Source organism: Echinops telfairi, unplaced genomic scaffold (genome assembly GCF_000313985.2).
Source record: "Echinops telfairi isolate 266 unplaced genomic scaffold, ASM31398v2 ScPeMD7_47;HRSCAF=170, whole genome shotgun sequence".
NCBI classification, from domain to species: Eukaryota; Metazoa; Chordata; class Mammalia; order Afrosoricida; family Tenrecidae; genus Echinops; species Echinops telfairi.
In genome coordinates, this window is record NW_022103945.1 from 67441 (window position 1) to 76621 (window position 9181).

The 9181-nt window shown below is 43.8% G+C and overlaps 1 protein-coding gene across 1 annotated transcript; it reads left to right on the forward strand.

Moving 5' to 3' along the window:
* Window positions 1-3835: 3835 nt before the first annotated feature.
* Window positions 3836-6106, forward strand: TCEAL4 (transcription elongation factor A like 4). The gene is made up of 3 exons (XM_045290653.1): window positions 3836-3932; window positions 4505-4575; window positions 4947-6106. The coding sequence occupies exon 3, from the start codon at window positions 4970-4972 to the stop codon at window positions 5840-5842; it is 873 nt and encodes a 290-aa protein (XP_045146588.1). The 5' UTR covers window positions 3836-3932; window positions 4505-4575; window positions 4947-4969; the 3' UTR covers window positions 5843-6106.
* The last annotated feature ends 3075 nt before the right edge of the window (window positions 6107-9181 follow it).

Sequence of the window (9181 nt, forward strand, 5' to 3'; positions counted from 1 at the left end):
AATATATTTGCATATGTACATGTCTTTATCTAGAGCTCTAGAAATGTCGTTTGCCTCCCAGCTCTTTCCTCTATTTCCCTTGATTTTCCTCCTGTCCCACTATCATGCTCAGTCCCCAAAGGAAGGCATCTTGATCATCAGAGACCAGCATCTTCTGGGTTGCCAATAGCAAGCAGGACCACATTTATTTACCAACTCTCCAGTGCCTTCCCCAAGCTGGGCAGGTAAAACTCAGATCCTGACCATGTCTGACAGGTCCCTGTGCCCTGTGCCCCTGCCTTCCTCAGCCTCTTCGTCCAGGGCACTTCTCCCTCTCGCACTCACTCTGCCACACAGGCCTTCTCCATCCCAGAGAGGTCAACCTACATCCCATCTCAGGGCCTCTTTGCACGTGCCGATCCCTCTGGGGATGGAATACCCTCCCACCCCAGCTCTCTTCTGTTCAAACTTGAGATTGCCATTGAAAAGAAATGTCCCAGAGGGGATTTCTGTGCGACACCACCATTGCCATCCCAATTAGATTTCTAGTGCTATTCTTTCTCTCAAGTATAACACGAGATTGGTCCCATGAAGACCACTTGAGTAAATACACTTAACAAATGGAGGACATAGAGAAGTGCATGTAAAATATATGACACTCTGGCCGGGGCCTAGTGAGTACTCCCTAGTCAATGTTTCCATTCTGTGGCACGAAGGGTGGCTGTAAGTCGGAACTGACTGATCAGCACTTCATGACAACTGCTGTTTGTATGATATCTGCCCATCTGACAAGCTAGGATAACGTATATTCCCTCTCATTGTTTGGTTTCACATTGCGGAAGCATCCCGAGTTTACTAGTGTTTCGCGCGCCATCTGTTATGGACAGATCATGAGATAACTCATGATTTCTACGCGCTGTCTTCAGATGCCATCTGCTTGGATATATTTTAACTACCTCGTCTATTTAGGTGTTTAAATCAGTAGTGAATGTATCAAACTCGATTGTCTTCATGTTTTTTGTTTATTTAGCATTTTGGTTAAATCAAATAGCTACTATTTTCGTCTTCAATTTCTGCCTACTTTTAGAGATGGCTTCATACAGAAAACGGAAGGAAGTGAACGAATCTGAAGTACTTTGGGAAGTTTTTGACGACGATTATTCAGCTGTTCCTGGTGAAAATGAAGATGCAATGACTGTGTGAATGAACGTTTTGATGGTTCTGAGGACGCTTCCAGTGACAGTGACATTATTAGACCTGTAAAGAGCATAAAGTGGCAGTGCTTTCAAGTGATTCTGACACCAACGATGAAGGGGATTCTGTTTTTGTGAATGATTCGTTTTGTAATAATGTTACTAACGATTGGTGTGAAATTGACATTCCACTACGTTTGGAAATGTTTGAAGTTCATCCTTGGGTTATTCCATCTCCAGCTCAATGTGAGTCTGTAGCCTCTGTGACTAGCCGGATGTTTGGTATTGACTTGTTTGAATTGTTTTGCAAGGAGTTGTGCACTTATCATGATCAAACCTCAGAGAAATGTAAAACATCACCTAAATCGCTCAAGTGGTCTCCTGTTACACAAAAAGACACCCAGAAATTCTTAGCCCTAATTCTTCTGATGGACAAACACGAAAAGATAGCTGGAAAGATTATTGGTCAACAGATCCTCTAATAGCTACCCCGATATTTTCGCAGACTATGAGTCGTAATAGATTTGAACAAATATGGACATTCTGGCACTTTAATGAAAACACGAGAACGGACAGTAGCTCTGGAAGACTCTAAAACTAAACCTGTGCTGGATTATTTCCTCAATAAATTCAGGACACTTTACAGACCAAAACAACAGTTGTCTTTGGACGAGGGGATGATTCCGTGGAGAGGACACCTGAGGTTTCGAACATACAACCCAGCAAAGATTACAAAGCAGGGTTTACTTGTTAGGGTGGTGTGCGAGAGTGACACAGGCTATATCTGCAATGTGGAAATTTATACTGGTGAAGGGAAGAAATTGGAAAAAACTGTTCTCTCAGTTCTTGGCCCTGATCTTGGTATGTGGCACCATATCTACCAGGATAATTACTATAACAGTATCTCTACTGCTGATTTACTACTGAAAAACAAAACTGTGGTACTATTAGAGTGAACAGCAGTTTACTGCTAACTCTAAAAGCCAAAGCATCAAGAATGAAGAAAGGTGACATCGTTTTCTGTAGAAAAGGTGACATTCTTCTCCTCATATGGAAATACAAGCGAGATGTCAGAATGATACCAACAATTCATGATGCTTCTGTCTCAAATACAGGAAAGAACAATAGAAAAACTGGAAAGGATATATTGAAAACTGTGTGGATACATCAATATAATGCCCACCTGAAGGGAGTTGATCGTGCAGATCAGTACCTCTCGTATTATCCTATTCTAAGGAAAACAATGAAATGGACAAAAAAAGTCATCCTCTATCTCATAAACTGTGGACTTTTACAATTGTTATAGAATTTACAATGCCCTGAATCCAGAGAAACAAAATGAAGTACAAGCAGTTTGTCCTTTCAGGGGCAAACTACTGGATTACTGACAATGAAAATGAAGGCTCTCCGGAACCAGAGAGAGAGATGTCCAGCCCAACCCCCAGTAGACCAGGGAGAGCACCACGTAAAGACCCACCAGGAAGGCTGTCAGGTGACGTGAAGCAGCAAGAACCTGTGTTCATTTCAAGCAATGGAAAAGAGAAATTTCCTACCAGAGCCTGTAGAGTTTGCGCTGCCCATGGAAAAAAGAAGTGAAACCAGGTATATTTGCAAATTTTGTGAGGTACCGCTTCACAGAGAAAAATGTTATACAAAGTACCATACATTAAAAAAGTACTAGGAGCCTTTGTTTATATATAGGTTCTGTGCTAACTACAACATATGAAATAATTGTAACCGTTTAGGCTAAGGTCTCCACAACTAATCAAACCAAAGGGCTAGGAGGTAATTTTTGCACAGTGACTCAGGGATAATATTTGCACACTGTCTTTGTTTCTCAATGTAGTTGTAGAGTACAGTTGTAGAATGTAGTAACAATAGTACATTGCATAACAAAGTAACATATCAACAAATGAACACTGGGGAACAAAGAATGTATTTTTTGTTTGATACACTATTTATTTTGACTGTTTTTCAAAGTAATGTGGATTATGTGGATTGTTTTTACAAGAAGTTTATAATTTCATGAAGATTATAGTTCATAAAAGTAATGTTTCTCATACATTGCAAAATATTGTTTCATAATGTGAGACGTTTTATATTCAAAAACTGAAAGTTATAAATAAATATGATAAAAAGTTGATGAGATGTAAACCCATTTATGGTTTAATGCAAAAAAAGCCTAACAACTTAAAAAATACATGGCCACTTGGGTAAGTTGGTAAAAAAAGATCCGGTCTTTTTTTTTTTTTTTAAAAGATCCGGTCTTTAATGTGGTATGATCTCATTGTGTGGTTCGATGTTCTTTCTTTCTTTTTAAAAATCATTTTATTGGAAGCTCTTACCGACATTGTAACAGCTCATAATTCCACCAGAGCAAGCATAATTGTACAGTTGCTGCCACCATCATTTTCAAGCTCCCGCAGGCAGACTTGCTCATGTCATTTAAAACAAAAACAAACAAACAAAACACCTCTAGAGCTTTTGTTAACATTCTTACTTTGACCACGTTCTCCACGAAAAGTAAAGGGCAAAAGGGCCCACCGAGGTGGCAGGGTGCGGGTGCGAGCAGCTGACAGGCCTGGGCCAAGCGCTTGCCCCCCTCCCTCCGGCTACTGTGACGTGCGTGCGGCGCCCACGTGACTCGCCGTTGCCGACCTGCGCACCCGCTGCCCGCGCCCGCCGGTCCTTCCAGCGGTCCGGCCCGGAGCCTTGTGTTCAGGCCCCTGGGCTCTTTACTGTCGCCGCAGGTTCCTTCAGGTCAGTGTGAGGCCCCTCTTGATTGTTTGCGGAACGCTCGCGGAACGCCGCGACGGGGGACGGGAACAGGGAGGTGGGTTCAAGTGCGGGGACGCTGGCCGATGGCAGTGGGAAACAGGCCCCTGGTGGATGAGGGCTAGCAAGCAACCAGTGGGCAGGGAATAAACACCTCCAGACTCGGGGGCTACTTTCCGAGCACCCCCACCTTTCTTTCCTACGTCCATCTTGGAGTCGGAAATGGTGGGCAGAGGGAGGCGTCCCAGCGGTGCGCCGAGGAAAATAAACCTCGGTTACTGTTGGTGGCGTAGAAGGAAAACTTAGACCTCCGGGGTAGGGAAGCAAGTTCCTTCCAGCGGGGAACTCAGAGCAAAATTACGTAGTTGGGAAGAGATCCTGGTGTGCTGCCACAGACCTGAAAAATGGCGGCGAGGGAGGGGGGGAGGGGGGTGTGGAGAAGGGAATCGTTGAGTGAGGAGCCCTAGATTGAGGGAAGGACCACTGTCACTCCGCTATCTATCGCCATACATCCGCCTCCTGTCACTGCGCGCCGCCTCTCTCCTGTCTGTCTGCAGGTCTGTGCGTCTATTACCCCAAGCACTCCGAGGCTAGAGACAGAGGAGAAGCCTGTCCCGAAGCCCTGCAGGTCGGTGTGTGTGGGGGGGCAGTGGACATGAACCCTGGGCTGGGCGGGGTATGAGGACAAAAGCTCGGCAGGATTTCAAGACCCCATTGTCCCGCACATATACACATACCATCCCACATACCATCCCGGCTGGAAATAGAGATGATGGCAGTGTTTACCTGGGAAAGGGGGGATGGGGGTGGGGGTGGAGACAGAGTGTGCAATTGGGGGAGGAGGGGTATGTGGTGTTTAAGGGCAAGCTGAAGGCACACTTGGAGGCCCAGGTTAGAGCAATCCCGGTGAGGGCAGAGGTGAGATGCATGTACTATATTTAGAACCTGCACTTCACTCCTAAGTCCTCAGCCTCCCTTGTCTCCTCTCCCTACCACCAGGACAGGAAAAGGAGACTCTCAACATGGAAAAACTCAACACTGACAATGAAGGAAAGCTGGAAAACCAAGAAAAGGTGGAAAACGAAGAACTGCCACCGACTGAGGAAAAGCCAGAAGCCACTGGCTCTCCGGAAAACAAGGAAAAATTAGGAACAGAAGACAAGGAAACCTTAGGAACAGAGGACAAGGAAAAGTTTGGAATAGAAAACAAGGATAAGTTAGGAACAGAGGACAAGGAAAAGTTAGGAATAGAAGGCAAGGAAAGGTTAGGAACAGAAGACAGAGGAAAGTTAGGAATGGGAGAGAAGGAAAAGTTAGGAACAGAAGACAAGAGAAAGTTAGGAATGCAAGGCAAAGGAAAAATAGGAACAGAAGATAAAGGAAAGTTAGGGATGGAAGGCAAGGAAAAATCAGGAACAGAAGATAAAGGAAAGTTAGGAATGGAAGGCAAGGAAAAATCAGCAACAGAAGACAAGAAAAAGTTAGGAAATGAGGGAAAGGCAGAAGAGGAAATGCCAAAGGATACAGGAAAGGCTGAGGGTGAGGGGAAGCCCAAAGAAAAGCCAGCAGGTGAAACCAAGGCTTCAGCCAAGCGCCCAGCTCAGGATGATGTCCCCAGAAAAGCAAAAAGAAAAACTAATAAAGGGCTGGCTGAGTACCTCAAGGAGTATAAGGAAGCCATTCATGATATGCATTTGAGCAATGAGGAGATGATAAGAGAGTTTGATGAGATGGCAAGGGTGGAGGATGAGGTGAAAAAATCCAAGCAGAAATTGGGGGGCTTTATGTGGATGCAAAGAAGCTTGCAGAATCCCTTTCACCCCAGAGGTCCGAGGGAACTTAGGGGTGGCTGCAGGGCCCAACAGAGAGGCTTTGAAGACATTCCTTATGTGTAGTGCCTTTGAGCTTCCCTTAATGTTGTGACGGATTAGAACACGATCGACCCTGCGCTCTCCTTTCTTGCATTTCCCTGGCAGACATTTGCCAGGCTCTGTGCTTTAACCTTATGCTGACACTTGGCTTTAGGCATCCCTCTAGGTACCAATAGCCTTTGACCCAACTACAGTGCTCTGTTTCAGTAGGGGACTTTCACCCATTGCATGAAATTAAAAAAAATGTTTATGGTGCATTCTACAATTAAAACAGTTTGCAGAACCATATATACAGCATCGGTCCATTTCTTTAACATACAAACTGAATTTAGTAATCTAGGCACAGAAAAGGAAAGCTGTGTCTACTAAAAGATTAGCAATGGTTGTCCATGGGTGCTTTTTCATGGTGGTTCTTTTTTGTGCTTTTAAGTTTAAAACATACTCCCTTTGTTATACAGAAATGATTTTTAAAAAAATCAAAACTAGGAAACCCATACATAGCAATTAAACAATTGTTTAGGGATGCCACTAAGAATTATAAGAAGTTCTCATGGTGGTAAAACTCACATTACTTCTGGGCCTCATAGGTAGATGAATCTGCCTAACAGTTGTTACATATGCATTGCTATGGAGATTAGTATCACCATCTGTGAGATGAGGGCTGCCTAGTGGATCAAGTGAGGTGCTGAGCCCATGAGCTGGTTGGCCTGATTCCTACCCTCACCCTCGCACTAGGAAAGCCAGGGCCTCTTCACATACTGGAGGGAAGGGCTTGAAGGAGGTTTCATCCATGTCTAGGAATATGTTCAGGTAATTGAGAGGTACGTGCTACCCTACCCTTGGTACTGCCATGGATGCTAGGCACTGTGTACCTTCTGGAGCCTGGGTGTGCTATTGAGTTGATTCCATCATAACAATCTTGCATTCTAAAGCCTTCCTCACTGCAGATGGGATAGAGCAGTGTGGTTCTCAACCTTCCTAATGCTTCGACCCTTTAATACAGTTCCTCATGTTGTGGTGCCCCCCAACCATAAAATTAATTTCATTGCTACTTCATAATTGTAATTTTGCTACTGTTATGAATCAGGTGGCCCCTGTGAAAAGGTCGCTGGACCCCAAAGGGGTTGTGAGCCACAGGTTGAGAACCCCTGGGCTATAGATTACAATGGGCCCCCTTGAGCCAGCAGAAGAGTAGGGAATTCTCATCTGAAAATACAGCTAAGCAAACCCAGTTGGGTAGTACCTAGTTGTGATTTAGGCCCTGATACTTTACAAAGTTTAAAAAAAATCATTTTCTTCCCATGCACACGTGTGTGTGCGCGTGAGCGCGCATGCGCGGCATGCACACATATAGCATCTCCATCATACTCAGATACTGGAGACTGAGCCAGGAAAAAAATCAGAGTAGTCAGGTGCTGTGATTGCCAATTACATCTATTAATTTCTTGTCTGCTTACACTTTTCTGAGAAGGAATGATCTCCCATGAAGTTGCTGTTAGGCTTTGCCCTACCATTTCAACATTCATTCCCCACCCCCAGCTCTTGATTAGCTTAAAGTATGTGTGTTTTAAAGTAGATTTATTTTCTATCGGTTTCTGATCTAATAAACTATTGTAAAGATGGTACAGAGCTTGATTCATAGCCATACCCAAAACCAAACACTGCCATCAAGTCAATGCTGACTCACAGTGGCTCTCCTGTGGGATTCCAAGACTGTTAATGGGAGTAGAAAACCCAATCTTTCGCCTTCGAAGCTGCTGGTGATTTTGAGCTGCCAACCATGTGGATCACAACCCAACCTGTAAGCACTGCCACCAGGGCTCCAGCCATAACCAGATTGCCTTATTGGCATCTTACATTCCCAAAACCAAACTCACTGCCATTGAGTGGATTCTGACTCAGTGGCTATAGGACAGCATAGAGATGCTCCTGTGGGTTTCCAAGATTAACTACAGTAGAGAGCCTCACCCATTCTCCTGTGGAGCAGCTGGTGGTATCGAACTGCTGACCTAGCGGTCAGTAGCTTGACATATAAACTATGCCACCAGAGCTCCAATTTGTCACAAACCGACATTAATACATCACAATTAACTAAAGTTAGTATTCAGATTTTCTCAATTTTTCATAATGTTTTCCCCCCAAAATTATTTTATTGGGAGCTAACACAGAAAGATCATTCCATAGTTCAATCACATGAAGCAGTGTTGTACAATTGCTACCACAATCAATTTTAAAACATTTTCTTCCTTCTTGAACTTCATACCCTTCCCCCTTCCTCCACTGTTTCCACCCAGGAACCCTTATTCTACTTGCTGTCTCTATAGGTTTATCAATCCTGGGTTTCATATACCAAAAAACCTATAACAAAAATTCAAGAGGGCTACCACAATAACAAAATACATCAGAGAAAAACCTCAATATGGAAAAAAAATCCAAAATGTTGAAAACCATAATGTCCTTTTTCTATTCCAGGTTACCACAGTATTTGTCATGTCTCCCTATACTTCTCTGGGCTGTGGCAACTTCTCAGACTTTCTTTGTTTTTGATGGCCTTGGCACTTTTGAGCAGTTTCTGTTATTTTGCGTATTTGTAGACTGTCCCTCAATTTGGGGCGGTTGTTTTGGGTTTTTTTTCATGGTTAAATGGTTGTGCCTTGCAGTTTGGGGAAGAAGATCACAAAAGTAAAGTGCCAATTTCACAATGTCATATCAAGGGTACAGGCTAGCCATCTGATTTGTTTAACGTTAACCTTGGTCGCCTGGCCGAGGTGGTATTTGTCAGGTTTCTGCTTTGCAACATTTTAATTTTATTTCTATACTATTATCAAATACTCCACATTGGTTTATCCAATTAAAACTACATATTTTGCTGCTCAAATAGTTCCACTATTGGCCATTAGAAGTTCTTTTAGTTGGCTCCTGTATCCCACTGACATGCTCCCATCATAGTGGGTTGCTTTTTTAGTACTTTCTTACTTTCTGGCACTACAAGCCCTAGCCTCATCTTATCTATTTCCTACCCCAATCCTCAAATCACCCACTTCTCCAAGGACCTCTGATACTGCTCATTGGAGAATGGTATTAAAAACCAAGATTGGGGTCTGAGCTGTGCTGATTGCTACTGGGATATCTGTGCTTACGGGCCTCAGCGGGCCGACAAGGAAATGTGGATGTGGATGTTGTTAGGTACTTTCAAGTTAGCTCCCAACCATAATGACCCTATGTGCAACAGAATAACATAGTCTCTAGTGGTGTGCCATCCTTGTAATTGGTGTTATTTGAGCCCATTGTCGCAGCTACTGTGCCAATCCTCTTCACTGAGGCTCTTCCTCCTCTTTATTGATTCTCCTTCAAGCATGATGT